Consider the following 18,211-nt stretch of genomic DNA (forward strand, 5'->3'; position numbering starts at 1 on the left):
ACTTTCATTATATATACATATACATATACATACACTTTCAAATTTCAAAGAAATTTCTAACCATACCATAGCCTCATTCCCGCATTCTAAAAACTTGTACAACATAATGATTAAATAAAAAAACTTTAAATCGGGTGCTCAGAGGGAAATAGTGATTATCTAAGCCAAAGTACCATTGGACTTTATGTTTGCCCTAATATCGAGTGATAGATATTGCCATAATGGTAGTGGTGACCAGGGAACACTCTTGTAATTGTACACGTTTGTGCTTCTTGCTAATGAAGTCATAAATAAATGTTAAATTCACACGTATTTAAAAATCCAAACTACTCTTAGTGGCACTTGCTGTAGATTTGCACCAATAAGCTATTCAGGTACTGTGTTATTTGGGGTCAAAAGAATGAGCAAGCATGAAACGTGGAAAGCAACGGCATTTACTGCAAAATAACTTTACGTACAGTGATTTTTAATATTTATAAATTTTAAATTTTAAAAGATTGCATCCAACTTTGAAAACAAAGGAACCATTTAGAAATTGTAGATAATTGATGGAAAAATATATGGACAACTGTCTTTGCTGGTGCATATTCAGGTTAGGTTTATGCCATTTGGCTATTGGCCAAATTCCATTCTTTGTTTGGAAATATACCGTTTGTCTTTCATTCTTTACAGTCACCAGCAGGGTACAAAAAAGTGGGAATACTTTCATGAGTTAATATGCCATAATCCTGGAAATGGTTACAACCGGCAAAGATAAGTCCCTCGGCATTTAAATTTTGACAAAATGAGTGAGAAATCTACATTTCTTCTCCATCCAAATATGAAAAGTACATTAAAGCATGCCATTAGGCACAAAATTAATATCCCCTTAAAACGACAAAAGATGTTTAATTGGATATTGTGAATAGATACATTTGCCACATAGCAGTAAAGGTGTTAAGCGGATGGGATTCCCAGATATTCAGCGAACTGCTATCATTTGGAAATTTGATCAAGTGAATACACTTTTTCCTTTTCTAAATTTAGGATTTCTTTTTAGGATTTTTAAACAAGGAGAAACCAAGCTGATTATGTGCTTGACACTGAACAAAAAATTGCTTTCTGACGTACTATGGTTTAACTAATTGCTGAGAAACTTTGTAGAATTCAGATCCTCCACTTCTCTGATAATCTTTCCATTGTTTGGTTTCATCTTGGAATTGTTATCAGAGAGATTTTTTATTTTAACTGGCTCCGTTAGTTCAGATTTGTCTTTCATTCTTGCGATCTCAAGAGCCTTAGAGCAAACTGGGAAATTATGATCTCCCCAAGAATCAATAATAATCCCCGATCCTAAACAAATATTTCCCTTGTAGAAAGCTACATATTGTCCTGCTGCAAGTCCTTGATCATTTTCTGATAGCCTGACTATGGCGATCTCTTGAGCAGTCTCTCCCAAGATCGGATGTTCGTTTTCTTTATGAAGGTTTCCTTTCACAATCTCTATATGACAGTCATAAAATTTTGGTCCATGACGTACCTATGCAGTCAGAGAACTCATAAGAGAGCATATATAGAAGAAATAATCATAATAGATCAAACTACATTATTTTCAAACAATAACTGAATTAGTTTTTACATATTTAGTCAACCAAGACGAGTATGATGTGAGCCTATCCTTTAGGCAATTCTTGTACTGAGCTCATCTCACAAAACATACCACCTATTATTTCCTTTTAAAGATTCTAGGACTCATAAGACAGACACCACTATCCGTCATGATGATCATTTATTTCAAATAACCACGTCCCAACTAGATTAAGAACGAGTACATATGTGCCCATAAGCATACTGTAAACAAGATGAGGATCCACTGCAGCAACTAGAATTTCCGCAAACAAACACAACATGGCATTCTAGCATCTAATTATCATTTGCTAAAAACATTTGATTGCTTGAGGAGCACATAGAAATGTGAATCTCTAGCACATTATGTAATCATTACCTATGATTGTAGAAGGTAACACTACATAAGGGCGCCTTTATAATGTTTTGAGTCTAGCGAAAACTATGATATGTGGTTGCCCAATGACCAATTTTCCTTTTAAATACTTGTGAGAAATGACCATGGGAGGCCATTGGACCAATGTTCTCAAAACCAGTCGACCCCAAATATTGAAACTAAGGAAGAAAACTGAAAACAAAATCTGTGAACAAAAACATACATAAAATATTCAAATTTCAATAAATGAAATATACTCATGTACATCAATGTAAACCCAAACCATCAGACACATCATATGCAAACTTTTCTCATATATATAGCAAGGGTGAATATAATAATATAGCACTTATTAAAGTAAATATTAGTTTAATAATGGTCAATTAGGTATTAGACTTGAGCATTAATAAATTCAACTGGACTTTAGTTTATTTTATGTTTTTTATGTTTTAGAATGTGCGCACATTCATAAAGTGGATTGACTCAACGCAATTGTAACCTATATAAGAAAGCTTTTACTCTCTCACTATTCACTCAATACAAAGAACTCTTTCAAGTTTTCTTTGTTCATTTATGTGCTCAGTTTCTGTAATATGGTATCAGAGCCAATTTAATTTGCTAAGAATGCTCTTCTCATAAAAAAAATTGTGATTAAAATGATGTGTGTGAGTGCATGATGACCTAGGGATTGTTGTTGGTAGATATAGAACGAGGGATTGCTGGCATAGCACATTGAAGAGCCAAAGGGGTTTCATTAAAACCATCCATCATTTCCAGAGGTTGTATACAACAGTCGTATGGTACAACAGTGTAGTCATATGGCTCAAAAAAGAGTAGAAAATCTTAATATATGGCCCATAATATCTTATTTCTCATTTTCCTTGACAGTATAGATGAATTGGAATTGGAAGCTGACTGATGATATTTTTTTTCCCTATATTGATGCCCATATTTGCAGATTTGGAAGTTTTAGCTGTTGATTTATTACTTTTCAGCAGATCCAAGGAGAAATTGACTATTTTGATGTTAGCAGATCTGACTGTTTTTGAACTGTTTGAGGTCAGGTATATCTAGATCCGTAAAAAATTCAGCTGTATATAGATCTTGGATTATTAAGCTAATTTTGGGCAGATCCATAAAAAATCAGCATGTTATTCAGTGGTACCTGGCTGCTATAGCAGTTTAGAATCAATATTAAGGATACTACCTCTGTATTGCAGTTACAGGAAGGGAAGAGCAGGTATTGCACATTTGTTTCTCTAATTACTTCTATTCTTTGGCATTTTTTTACTTGCATCTATGGCTTTGTTGACCAACGTTATGTTGGAATGAAAACAAAAGTTCCTTGGGAAGAACTACAATATGTGGTAGCAATGTATGTTGACCAATTTTGAGTACAGGGGTTTGTTAGACATCGTTCTCAGCAAGGACACACGACTCACTATTGCAACTAAAGATTGGGATAAGTTTGATAGCCAAGACAGAGAAGCTGTAATGCTGATCAAATTACCATGACAGATGAAATACTTCCTAAGGTTCAGGCAAAGGAAGAATTCTACAACAATTTGGAAGCATTTGAAAGATCTGTGTGAGACCTCAGACAAAGGAAGAGCCTTCTTTTTGAAGAACATGCTGTTTTCGATCACGATGAGTGAGGGTGGATCCTTATAGCAACACTTACTCAAGATCAAGAACATCTGAGAACAATTAGAGGCCAATGGCCAGAAGATGGAAGAAGAGGACATGGTGATAATCACTTTGAAAAACTTACCACATGCTTATGGGCACTTCATTGACACCCTAAACATCACCGCTACAGATGTTGACCTGAAGTTTGGAGAGTTTTGCAATAAGCTCTTACAAAGGATAACTGGAAGAAATAGTTTAGTTGCAATAGTGAAACAGAGGGTTCTGAGCAATCCTTTGCTACCAATTTTAAAGGCAAATGAAAAGGGGCCAAAAAGAAAGACCAGAATGGCAATGAAGACAGCACTAAGGGTCAAAAGACCATTACTTGTTATTATTGTGGCAAGGTAGGCTATATGAAGGAGCACTGCAAAAAGAGGTTGGCTGACTAGAAGACCAACCAGGGAGTCATCCTTCTATGCATTCATGGTTCATGTCACGAAGAAAATAGAGGAGTCAGCCTTCTATGCATTCATGGCCATGACACAACTAGATCAACCCAAGTCATCTGCTTGGTTCATCGATTCAGTTGCAACATGCCATTTAACCAATAGGCAGACCAGGTTCACAGAATACAAGCCTTATTCATCCAAGTGTTGAAGAATGTAACTAGTATCGGTCTTCATAATTGTCTTTGAGTCATGATGTAATGTTTTTGTCAAAAGAAAGAAAAAGAAATTTTATAATTAAAGGAATTGACTTATTAAAGTATGGGTTTTATGCTTGGGTCAATTGGTTTTTGGTCAAAGTCTCCATTGAAGCTAAGTTGCACGAAACGGGGAAACGGGTACGAGTTTCCGAAACGGGAAGCGATACGAAACGCGACCTCCCCAAATTTTGGAAACGAGGAAACGCATATATATATATATATATATATATATATTGAAAATATTTAAATATATATATATGTGTGTGCAATCATAAAGCATAAATGATACATTATAATTTATTACACTTAAACATTAAGATTTAATGTACATCACATTTACTCATGAATGATCACATAATGAAAATAAAAATATCGGAATATGCAAAAGCAACGTTTATTATATATCCAAATCTCAAAATCAGCGTTTATTTATATTAATATATGAGGGTGCAAGTACAATAAAGACTATAAGGCTGCAAGAGAGAGATCCAAATCAGGATTTTCTGCATCCACGTCCATTCTTTAGAAGGACCACTGTTGTATTGGGAGTCTCCTCCTACATAGTCGAATGACCTTAGTGCTCTTGATTAAATACACGTTTCATACCCTAGTACCCTACATGATCTTGATTATTGGGAGTTTCCCCTGCATAGAGGGCTTGATTCTCTTGATTAAATACAAGTTCCATACCTTAGTACATGATAAAATCCAATGGAAACATCGCAATCCCCGCAATCTTGAAATCCTGAAAAACAAATAAGTCTGCTGGATTTTGAGTGAGATCTAAAATTCTACTTTCTCCATATGAAATCCAATGAGGGCGAAACCACTCTCAAACATCCTGAGTCATTTCATGGTAATGTTAAAAATTTAAGTAAAAGGATGAAAATGAAAAATAAAGGAGAATATCACTTTTACTTTAAGAATTTAACATTACCATGAACTGCATATCAACACTAGGGCAAAAATTCACTTTTATAACTTTAGACACACATCTAGAAGTCATTAACATACCCTAAAAGTAAATTAAAAAACAAATTTAAAAAAAAAAAAAAATTAAAAAACACAAGTTAATGAGGAAACGTGGGTTGTACGGCCCTGAAACGCGTTTCCGGCCGTACTGGCCACGTTTCCGTTTCAGGAAACGTGGCAATACGGCTGGAAACGCGTTTCACGGCCGTACCAAACGCGTTTCCGCGTTTCGTACCCGTTTCCGTACAGAAACGGACCTCTATGCCACGTTTCCTGCAACATAGCATTGAAGACTTCTAGGGTTTATGTCAAGTGTCCTTGTCCATGTCATAATGTAAAAGACCCCTCTTGGGCTTTATTTGTCAAGAAAGAAATTTATTTTATTGTAAAATAGGTCAATTAGGCCTCCTCGACCAAGTCAACCTCAACAATGGAATTTGACCTCACAAACTCATTATATATTGGAGCTCATTTGGAAGCACATCTCTCACAAGTTCGAATTGCAGTGGTTCGAAGCAGAAAAAGTGCGAAGTTCAAGAAGGAAGTTGGAATCAAGGTTTTTGGGTATCTCTCTCTCTCTCTCATCTGCAACGAAATTCTAAAGCTGCATCGATGCTGCGAAGCTGCATTGAAGCTGCATCAAGGTCGAAGTTGTGACGCTGCTAGGATGAAGCTACGGAATTTGCTAGATAGAAACTACAATCCTAAAGTTGGGTCAAGATTTTGAAGCTGGGGGTCGAAATTCTGGGTTGAAGCTGCATTTGAGAAGTTGGTACTTCGTAACTTTGGAAGAGATCATCTATCAGAAGGAAAAGCTGACTTGGTGGAGGAGGAAGGTTTTTTGTTCTAGGGTATTGGTTTATCTCAATTTGAATCTACTGAAGGAAGAGTTTTGACTGGGTTTTCCCCTATAAAGGAGTTTTATGTGAGAATTTTTGAATCTACACATCAGAAACCCCTATTGCAATCACTAGTTTATCATCTCCTACTTGTTCTTTGCATTTAACAAGTTATTTAATTACATAAACATCGATGAAAAACACTATTGCAGCCTACACATACATACAAATCATGAACTGAAATAAACTGAGACAATCACACAAGGGACACCGTTATTTTTGGACAATCGTCCCCAGAAAAACCCAATTCGGGAAAACCGGTGTAGCATATAGAGGGTTTGTATTATTAAGCAGATTCTTGAATACAACTAGGGTGCCAAATGTGGCTCACCCAACAGAGAATAACCTTGGCAGAAGTACCTCTATCTAGAGACAGATATTTCGGCAAATCCAACAATTGGATGATCAAACCCCACAGATGACAAATGTTGTCCCCAATGCTGGGTAGCGATGGCTGCTCCAAGCTCTGCGCTGGAACTGTGTCACCTCCTCTAGGAGTTGCGTCACCCTCTCAATGAGCCTCCATTGCTCAAAAATTCGATATGTTGAACTGCTCTCTCTGCCCCAAAGACAAACCCCAACGTTGCCTCTAAGGGCCTGCGTCAACCCCTCTAGCTTCTACGTCACCTACGTTAGCCTCTCTGGCCTCTGCATCACCCTCTCTAGAGTTGCGCTGTCACTCCTGGGCCTGCTCTGCCTCTTTGCTATGTTTTCTTCAACCTTGGACTGAAGTCCCTCTACCGAAATGCCCCTCACTGCAACTCAGATCACTAGCTCAATTTTCTCAGCAAACCTCGCCCCAGAAAAATTGAACTCTTTGATCAATTTGGTGTCTCTCCAACTGACCCTCAAGCCTCTTATACTTTTCTTGTTGATGATTCAATGACCGTGATCTAATCTCTAATCAATAGATAATATTAGAACTGGCTTGATCCTCATCACTTAGAAGCTTCTCACCCATATTTTTATTAATACACATTAATATTTTTATTTTCCTAAGTTTAGACTTAGGAACCCATTAAAAATATTAATTATTTTAATAACTCCTCATCTAGGTGGAATTTCTCCAAACGATTTCTGGGTTCTGGAGATCTCATGTGTTCTAGCCCCTCCACCAAATTTCGAAGCTAGAGCACATCCGATGCTACCCAAAATCAACACTCCCTCTTAGCGAGGAATGTGCTCTAGTAACTCCCAACTAGAAGCATCACACTGATCCACTGCATCGGTCCTCTGTGCTGCTGATGCTTGGCTTGCTGCCCTTCATCCACTGCACTGCTGCTTCTTGTACTGCTGCCCATGACTCTGCCACTGCCACTGCTACATTTGTACTGCAGCTCCCTCTCAAAATGCTACATCATGCTGCCCATAGCACTGCCACTGCTAATTGCTGCATTGTAACTCAGTTACTGAGAAGTAAGTAACTGAAAAACTCACCCAAACATTGACATGCTGGTCAGTATGGATGCCTCGTGATGCTGAAGCTACCTCTACTGCTACTGCGCTGCTGCAAACTGCTCTGTGCCTCTTGCATTGCTACAACATCCACTGCATTGCCTCAGACTTTGGCACTATAGCTCTGCCATTGTCGCTACATCACACCTCGCCCCAACCGACACTCGTCATTTTGCTACTGTCATTAAGGGCTCCCGTAGTCGTATGTGATCCAAGAGTTTGGGCACCCCAAGGATCCTGCCCTCATGTAGTCCTCTCGACTACAACTCCATGTCGCCCCACCTCTTCTCTAGAGGCACATGAGCACTCATGGCACAATCGTCATCCTCGCCTTCCTTGTCCACTTTCACTGAAGCAACCTTTGATTCAAAAGCTTCCCCCTTGCCCTTCTTCCGGGGGCACTGAGTGGCATAATGTCCCAGCTCCCCACAATTGAAGCATCTAACCTTGATGATGTCCTTCTTCTTTCTCTTTTGCTACCCTTGTTGTCCCGACAATGCAAGAGCTGCATCCTCCTCCTCCTTCTCCTTCTTGACTTGGGCTCCCTTACCGCTACTCCTTGCCTTGGTCAACCTTCTGAGTTCTTCTTGTCGAAGAGCTGCCCACATCTCCTCCCAACTAGGGAGAGTCGCTCTGCCCAAAATACTTTGGACCTATGTTGCACGAAACTTCTAGGAACCCGACGTTTCGAGACGTACCCATACCTAAAACTCCGACACTCAACCGAAACTTGACCGAAACTCGACCATTATGTAATCATCTATGAGAGTTAATATAGACTTGGTTTTCCTTCTAAATTGTCATTTATGGGTCTTATTACCTTTTTTCTTACAAGATAATGTGTTATTCACTTATTTATAAATTTATTTTTATATATATAAACATATATTGCGTTTCAGCCGACGTTTCCATTTTGGGAGGTGACATTTCTAAACGTACTCGTTTCGGAAACTCTGAAACGTTTCGGCATTTCATGCAACTTAACTTTGGACAAATGTCGCCCAGTCCTCGGTGACTGCATTCAGGGCAGTCCTGACCATGAACTCAAGATCTGGTGCAGACCCCACGAAAGTCAACTGGTCGCGAATCCCTTGCAACCTGAGAAGGAAGGGATCTATTTCCTCTCCTTTATGCAATTGGTACTATCTTAGTTCCGTTGCACGGAAGAGCAATTGTACAAGGTGGTTAGGGTCTCCCATATCTCCCTTCTTGTTTCCTTCTCAGCAATGTGTGGTACTACATGATCTTTGACCCCGTCTAGGATCATGCACTTTGCCTTCACTTGGGCCTCCTCGTACTTATTTTCCGCATCAACGTCAACCAGAACAACAACCACTCTCAAGGCATAGTCTTTGATGCAATGTTTATCTAGGATTCCCAGGATCCTGGCCTTCCAGATGACAAAATTGGAGGCTCCATCCAATCTGTCATGATCCCTCAATCCATTCATTGCCATATCTGCTCAAAAACAAATTGGTTCTCCTCTCCCTCTCCAGTTGTCAATCTAGCAAGACTTGGATCTGGATTCCTTGGGCGCAAGAAACCCTCTAAGGAACAAGCTCCTCTCTAGACTCCCTCTGAGTCCTGATTTCCTTCACAGAAATCCTCCGGCCCAATGTCGAATCATTCCTCTCCAATCCTCCTTTGCTGCTGCAACCCGGATCTAGATTTATCTGGCTAGAAATATGTCAAGGCAGTGACTCCCTCTACTTCGGCTCTATCTCCATAGACATTGTTCTCCACCAACAAAAACAACGTCCCACCAGCTCCTCAAATCGAATCTGCTCTGCTCCCTTAGCCCCGGCAACTAAAGAATCTAAGCCCCTCTGGCTCTACGCAATCACTACGTGAACTGGATCAGCTCCTCTTGGCCATTGTGTCAATCTTTCTTGGCTCAAAAAGATGACATGGCACTGCGTGAGCTTGATCTGCCCCCCCTTTGCTTCTGCGCTGCCCTAGATAGCTGACGCAACTACTGCATGGGCTCCTCCTAGCTACTGCGTCACCCTCACCTAGCTCAGAGTGTTGATACAAGCACTGCGTGAGCCTTTGCGTCACCTTTTATGCACCGCGTCACTCCTGCTTTTGCGTCTTTGGCTCTGGAACATCGCTATCGCTCGGGACAACTACTTTTCTACTTCAAATTCTCCGGATTTCTTGGCTGGTGTCTTCAGTCTCCTATGATCTGCAACGCTCTGATACCATGTGAGAATTTTTGAATATACACATCAGAAACCCCTCCTGTAATCACTAGTTTATCATCTCCTACTTGTTCTTTGCATTTAACAAATTATTTAATTACATAAACATCGATGAAAAACACTATTGCAGCCTACACATACATACAGATCATGAACTGAAATAAACTGAGACAATTGCACAAGGGACATTGTTATTTTTGGACAATCGTCCCCAGAAAAACCCAATTTGGGAAAACCGGTGCAGCATATAGAGGGTTTGTATTATTAAGCAGATTCTTGAATACAACTAGGGTGCCAAATGCGGCTCACCCAACAGAGAATAACCTTGGTAGAAGTACCTCTATCTGGAGACAGATATTTCGGCAAATCCAGCAACTGGATGATCAAACCCCACAGATGACAAATGTTGTCCCTAGTGCTAGCCAGCAATGGCTACTCCAAGCTCTGCGTTGAACTGCGTCACCTCCTCTAGGAGCTGCATCACCCTCTCAGTGAGCCTCCATCGCTCAAAAAGTCGATATGTTGAACTGCTCTCTCTCTGCCCCACAGACAAAACACAACGCTACCTCTAAGGGCCTACGTCAGCCCCTCCAGCTTCTGTGTCAACCTCTCTGGCCTCTGTGTCACCCTCTCTAGAGCTGCACTGTCACTCCTAGTGCTACTCTGCTTCTCTGCGATGTATTCTTCGGCCTTGGACTGAAGTCCCTCTGTCGAACTGCCCCTCACTACAACTCAGATCACTAGCTCGATTTTCTCAGCAAACCTTACCCCAGAAAAATCGAACTCTTTGATCAATTCGGTGTCTTTCCCACTGACCCTCAAGCCTCCTCTTATACTTTTCTTGTTGATGAATCAATGGCGTGATCTAATCTCTAATCAACAGATAAGATTAGAACTGCCTTGATCCTCGTCACTTAGAACCTTCTCACCCATATTTTATTAATACACATTAATATTTTTATTTTCCTAAATTTAGACTTAGGAACCCATTAAAAATATTAATTATTTTAATAACTCCTCATCTGGGTGGAATTTCTCCAAACGATTTCTGGGTTCTGGAGATCTCATGTGTTCTAGCCCCTCCACCAAATTTCGGAGCTAGAGCACATCCGATGCTAACCAAAATCAACATTTTAGCCCTGGATGAGCGCCTACATCTAGTGTCCTTGATCTTCACGTTTTTACTTTGATGATTGCTTGATGAGAAGAAGCTAAAAGAAGAACATAAAGAAATTAATAATAACATAAGAATATCACAAGTAATTATCAATATAAGAAAAAATTTCTACCTTTCTGATTTTCTAACATGGTATCAGAGCTAAGGTGAAGAAGGAAAAAAAGGCAAGTTGAAGATCTATTAAGGAAAAGGGGATCAAAGGAAAGTCATTAAGAAGAAGCATCATAAGCCTACTATCTATAGGAATTATGTCAAACTTGATGAAGGGAGAAAACAAACTAGAAGGAGCCTCCAACTACAAGGCATGGAAAAAGAGGATAGATCTCATCTTCTAAGAGAACAAAGTTTTAGATCTTGTTCAAGGAAAAATCAAGAAGCTTACAAATGAAACAGAGAAAGCAAAGTTTAGAGAAACTGAAATTATGGTTATGAACCTAATAGTGGATGGAGTTAAGGACAACCTAATTCCATACATATCCAACATAGATTCCGCTCAAGAAATGTATGAGGCTGGCTCCAAATTATTCACCATCAAAAACATTGGTCAAATAACAAGCCTCAAGAGTGAATTAAGAACTATTAATATGACGAAAGATGATACTGTCACCCTACTTTATAGGATATCTAGAATTAGAGAAGAACTCCACGCAATAGATGAAGTTGTCCTAGAAAATGAGCTTGTAATTACTGCTCTTCTAGGACTACCAAAATCTTGGAGTGCCTTTGCATCAGGACTTAACAGTTGGAAGGATAATCCAACATTTGAACAAATGTGGAATGCATGCAATCAAGAATAAGCTCCAATATAATTAGTAAACAAAAAAAAGGAGGATGAAGAAGAAAACACCTCCAATTCTTATTCTGCTCATCACAAGGAGAAAGGAACTTTCAAGAAGTTCAAAGGACCAAAGAAGAAAGTTGACCTATCAAAAATTGAATGTTACAATTGTCATAAGATGGGTCATTGTAAAAGTCAATGTCCTGAGAATCAAAGAATCGGGTTAAGAGGGAGCCTTAACCATTTTACAAAAGATAAGTATTTTGTTCTTTGTATCATCTTTTCATGTTTGGTTTCCTCCTCACATCAAGACTTGTTTATATTGTATACTAATAACCTTTCTCTGTATATTTTCCTTGGTTAGGAAAACTTGCTAAATGCTCAAGGCTTATGGAGGAGACTTCAAAGTATAGACATGAAGCATGGTAGAAGTTCTATTGCAAAGCAAGCACTTCAATAATTGATGCCCTACAAGGTTTGTTAAGGAATAGTTCAAATGTATGTATTAGAATATTAACTTTGTTATAAAGTTCTCTTCATATAAAAGGTACGATCATTCTTCTTTTGAAATTTGCTTTACATTACTGACACTGTTATGTCTAGGGTTTTGAATCACAAAGATTCTTGTTAGGGTGATTAATCATTAGATTGAATCTACCCTCATGATATTATTTGATCATTCTTGTGTAACCCTAACCTTTAGGGTTCACTATAAAACCCTAGCCTCTTGTTGCTAAGGGTATGTCAATATTGATTATGAAACCCTAGTCTACTTAGGGTTGTTATTCTTTTGATGTTTAGGTTTTGGTATTATAGAAACCCTAGTTCTTTAGGGTTTACTGTTAATGTCTAAATTAGGTATTGAATCCTTGGATCTTTAGGGTTTCATGAATTAGGATGTATGAGCAAAACCTTTACAGTGTCTATAGTAAGATCCTAGGAATGAAGCCCTAGGTGTATATTCATTTGATCAAAACCCTAGCCTGGAGAAAATTTATTGTTTGTCTGACTTTGATATATTGGTGTTTTTTTCCTAGGTTTACCTAGTAGGTATGAATGTTGACATGGGATGTTGGTACATAAAATCCTAGATATGTATATGCTAGTATGCTAACCTAATTGTTGATATTTTATGAATTCTAGGGTTTGTAAAGCCCTAGTAGAGATTGATATTCTAGGATATAATGATATTGTTTTCCGATATGATTTAGTTTTGATGATAAAATCTAGGGTTTGCAACAAACCCTAGTAGAGTCTAAAATTGTTGAAACCTTAGATGTATAGTAGGATTGTTATTTGATTGAATTGCTGATATCTAAGGCTTTGTGTCTAAGGGTTTGTGACAAAACCCTAGCAAGAGGTTGAAGTCTAGTATGTGTCTCTTGTTGATTATGAACCTAACTAGGTTTAGGTATTTAATATTTGATTGTTTTGATGCCTCCATTATATTGACATAATTTTGATATAGTTAACTTCATGCTTCTGTATATGTATTTTGGTTGTACTTGCTATTAAAGTTTTTGCAGGTACATAATCTTCAAGATAATGAAGATGTTCGTATAAGCATGATAAAGGAAGCTATAAGAATGATGATGATCAAGATGACCTTGATGCCATAAGAAAGAAATAAATCCTTGAAAGGATGAAGTTTCTCCAATATCATGAAACTGTTGATTTCCCTAAATTAAGAGGGAGCCTAGATAGAAGAAAGGGTATATCTCCCCAGTTGAGAGGGAGGGCATATTATGACAGTGAGTACCGTGAAGTAAGAATGGAACCAAATGAATGAAAGTATTACAGATAAAGGTTCGTGATTCATGAAGACTTGAGAAGTACTAAGGCTATATTTGGTGTTGTTGAAGAAGTGAAAAAAGAAAGCTTTCAACAAGATGTATTTGGATAACTTAATGATTGGGGACCTCGAAGGTTTGTGTTTACTTGTATATATATATTTGAAAATTTATTACTAATTGGGGTTTGTGTTTGTACAAATAGATCTCTCCATAAGAAGAATGAACACTTTGGATGCATGCTTGGAAAAATGGATATATTCAGTTTAGTTTATAAGGAGAGGTGAAGCATCTAATGGCAAGATGCTTGGGAGGACATCTGGTCAGCCTGTGTGTTGATGTCTAGATCCTGAAGAGGGAGGGTGGCATTGGTCATGGAGCTCTGACCTTGGATACGCACCTAGATCCTTGGGTTGATGGTTAGCAAATAACTCTGATGGTACCTAAAGTGGCTGAAAGCTTGAGTCCATCTTAGTCCCACCCGGATAGATTACCCTGGTCAGGTATCTAGTCTGCAACATTGAGTTTGCTAGAAATCTTCATAGTTCATGTTTGAGATCTTCCATGTACCTCTATATATATAGTTATGAATACCTCCCTAGTTAAGAGGGAGTGTTGAAGAAAGTAACTAGTGTCGGTATTCATAATTGTATTCGAGTCATGATGTAATGTATTTGTCAAAAGAAAGAAAGAAAAAATTATTATTAAAGAAATTGACTTATTAAAGAATGGGTTTTATGCTTGGGTCAATTGTTTTTAGGTCAAAGTCTCCATTGAAGACTTCTAGGGTTTATGTCAAGTGTCCTTGTCCATGTCATAATGTAAAAGACCCTTCTTGGGCTTTATTTGTCAAGAAAGAAATTTATTTTATTGTAAAATAGGTCAATTAGGCCTCCTCCACCAAGTCGGCCTCAAGAAAGGACAAGTCGGCCTCAACAAGGGAATTCGACCTCACAAACTCACTATATATTGGAGAAACTTGACTCATTTGGAAGCACATCTCTCACAAGTTTGAATTGCAGTAGCTAGAAGCAGAAAAAGTGCAAAGTTCAAGAAGGAAGTTGGAATCGAAGTTTTTGGGTCTCTCTCTCTCTCTCATGTGCAACGAAATTCTAAAGCTGCATCGAAGCTGCATCAAGGTCAAAGCTGTGAAGCTACATTGAGGTTGAAGTTGTGAAACTGCATCAAGGTCGAAGTTGTGAAGCTGCTAGGATGAAGCTACTAAAGTTGCTAGATAGAAACTACAGTCCTAAAGCTAGGTCAAGGTTTTGAAGTTGGGGGTTGAAATTCTAGGTTGAAGCTGCATTTGAGAAATTGCTACTTGGTAACTTTGGAAGAGATCATCTATCAGAAGGAAGAGATGACTTGGTTGAGGAGGTAGGTATTTTGGTCTAGGGTCTTGGTTTATCTCAATTTGAATCTACTGAAGGAAGAGTTATGACTGGGTTTTCCCCTATAAAGGTTTTAGCCCTGGCTGAGTGCCTACATCTGGTGTCATTGATCTTCACATTTTTACTTTGATGATTGCTTGATGAGAAGAAGATAAAGAAGTTAATAAGAACATAACAATATCACAAGTAATTCTCAATATAGGAAAATCTTTCTGCCTTTCCGATTTTCTAACACCAAGGATACAATGATGTTTAGTGATGGGGAAGAGTATAAAATAGTTGGTAAAGGAAATGTCCAAATTTTCTTTGGAGGGACTATGTGATGTTCCTCAATGTCTACTATGTGTTAGGTATGGAGCTTAATTCGCTTTCAATTAATCAGATTATGAGGCATTCCTCCCATCTAGATGTCAACTTTAGCAGTTACAAATGCTACATAGTTGATAGGAATATTATGAAAACTATTGGTATTGGTGTGGAGGACCATGGGTTGTTCAAACTATTAAAGTAAATATTGGTTTAATAATGGTAAATTAGGTACTAGACTTGGGCATTAATAAAGTCAATTGACCTTCAACTTATTTTATGTTTTTTATGTCTTAGTGTGGATTTTAGTCAATCCCACATACATAAAGTGGATTGGCTCAACTCCATTATAACCCATATAATAAAGATTTCTCTTTCTAATTCTCACTATTCACTCAATACAAAGAACTCTCTCAAGTTTTCTTACTTTTTAAAGTGCTTGGTTTCTATATTAGAACTAAATACAATTCATATCTAAAACAAAGTAATAAACATCAAGGCTCTAAATGGCCTCTAAAGTTTAGAAAACATCATGCTACAACAAATAACTAAACATCATCAAAACGCCCCCTCTATCAAGATCCTCACTATTAGTAGCACTTGTGCCTTATCCTCTGGTCATTGCCTCTATCCTTCAATGACATTAGTACTAGTGCTCGGTGCTACTTATAGAGTTAAGTCCACTTACGTATAATTGCTCAAGTCAACACTTTACAATTTTGACGAAATTGGCCAATCCAAGTGTTAATATGAGGTAGAACACTTAACATGCAGGTTACTCATATTCACATGAGTGGCAATTGTGTGATTCTTCATCGCAACAACAAATTTATAGGGGTAACTTGCAAGGTCTCTTATTTTTGTACATCAAAATCTCTAATAAGTTTGACACGTTTAGGGTTATTAGTGAAGGTGGCAAAGTTGAGGATGTAATAAAAGTGAACATAGGATCAGAAGAGGCCCCTCGAAACATTAAGATAGGGAAACATTGCACACCCCATGAACCAAAAAAACTGAAAATCTAGTATGAGAGTATAGGGATGTTTTACCTAGTCCTACAATGAGTTGAAAACGTATGATCCCAAGATAATAACTCATGCCATTCGTTTAAAGCTTGATGTGAAAACTTTCCGACAAAAATGTCATATGAATCCGGAAGTTGCACCCATAATACAAAAAGAATTACAGAAACTACTAGAAGGAAAAATCATTTCCCCTATCCAATATTCGAATTGTGTAGCATAGCGCCTATAAGGAAGAAAAACGGTGAAATTTGTATATGTAACAATTTTCAAAATTTGAACCTCACGTCTTTAAAAGATAATTATCTGGTCCTGAATATGGAACATGTTTTGCAGGTAGTAATAGGATCTAGCATGGTGTCAGTGATGGATGGATTCCAGGGCTACAACCAATTATTTGTATCTCAGAAGGATAAGTATAAAATTGTGTTTACTACACCATGGGGAACGTATTCTTACATTAACATGTTGTTTGGTTTGATGAATGCTTGTGGGAATTTCCAACATGCTATGGACTATGCATTTTCTGATTATTTATACAAGTTCATAGTAGTATATCAAGATGACTTGTTGTTTTTACTAAAAATAGAAATGATTATATTACTCACTTGAGAAAAATCTTTGACGAGTGTTGGGGATTAGGACTACCTCTCAATCCCAAGAAGTCCTTAATGGGAGTATTTGAAGGGAAATTACTTGGACATATTGTTTCATAGGATGATGTACGAGTAGATCCCAAGTGAATGAGCGGTGTTGCTACACAAACTAGCAGGGCTTGTAAAGAGGCAAAAGCTAGAGGGCACGACACTTGGGACAAAGGCCCACTATCACCACAACCTAAATACCCTACTCTTCTCCGATTTTCACAAACGGAAGGAGTCCCAGTATTACTCACTTGTGAAAAATGTCTTCATGATAGGCTTTAAGTAAGGCAAGGTGGCTCATTCAATGGAAGGGTTCAACAAAGGTATGAGCTTTGGGAGAAACTACTAAGACCTTCCACAAAAAACCCCTTTGAAAGATGGCTACACAAGATCTAGGGTTGAGATATGTAGCTAGATATGAGTGCATCCAAGGCCAAGGTAGATAACAGAAAAGGCAATGAATGATTTACTTCAATAAGTACTAAAGCAAAAGCCTTCAAAGAATCCCCAAGTTGAAGGATTAACTTCTAGGGTTGCCTCTTGATGCGATGGCTAGGGCATCAAATTTATGGAGATTCCATCATGGGAACTCCCTCAAACTTGAGGATCCCTAGAGGAGACACTAAGGAAGAATCCTATCAAACGAAATTCAAATTGCCTCCCTCCAAAGGATTTCGCACCAAGCCCTAAAGACGCATCCTTATTCTTAAAGGGACGAGGAATAAAGGTGAAAACAGAGATGATTTTCAAGTCAAAGGTGATCAAAAAGAATTTAGGATCAGTGCCTAACCATTGGGAGGCTATGGAGTCAAGGATGATCTCAATTTTGGCAACTCGCTCTTTTAAGGAGACCTAAAGGAAGCAGGTACACAACACCTTTAGATATTTATACTTCAATGAGACTTGTTAATGGAGTTTCAACGATGCATATGCAACAAATCCCCTAGGAACATTCATTCATTCACTATCTATGAGCGAAATTTCTTAATAGCTACAATTTTTAGACAATACTTCATCAATTAGGGCACCTTCATAACCATGAGACAATACTCCATGCATTAGATATTAACAAAATAAAAAACTCAGCAAAAAAGAGCACTTACAAGATAGTGAAGTACATATCCATCCATAATAATGCCAAATAGAAGCTCCAACAAAGATAGCGAAATTATCCAAACATCAAAATTCATCCAAAATCTCCAAAAACCATCCACAAATTGTAGGTCCGAAAATCTCTAATGACGTATCAAAAATCCCAAG

The 18,211-nt window shown here is 38.1% G+C and overlaps 1 protein-coding gene across 1 annotated transcript in view; it reads right to left on the bottom strand.

Annotated features, from left to right (window-relative positions):
• Positions 1-568: 568 nt before the first annotated feature.
• The window catches only part of LOC149153392 (uncharacterized), a 309,398-nt gene continuing 291,755 nt past the window's right edge, over positions 569-18,211 (bottom strand). The window contains exon 9 of the mRNA XM_089438778.1: positions 569-1,519. Within this exon, the coding sequence (XP_089294904.1) occupies positions 1,121-1,519 (399 nt within the window). The 3' untranslated portion in view covers positions 569-1,120. The remainder of the gene's footprint in view (positions 1,520-18,211) is intronic.

The sequence above is a fragment of the Pinus tabuliformis genome, chromosome 9 (assembly GCF_031772625.1).
Source record: "Pinus tabuliformis cultivar Carrire ecotype Pingquan chromosome 9, CPIR1, whole genome shotgun sequence".
NCBI classification, from domain to species: domain Eukaryota; kingdom Viridiplantae; phylum Streptophyta; class Pinopsida; order Pinales; family Pinaceae; genus Pinus; species Pinus tabuliformis.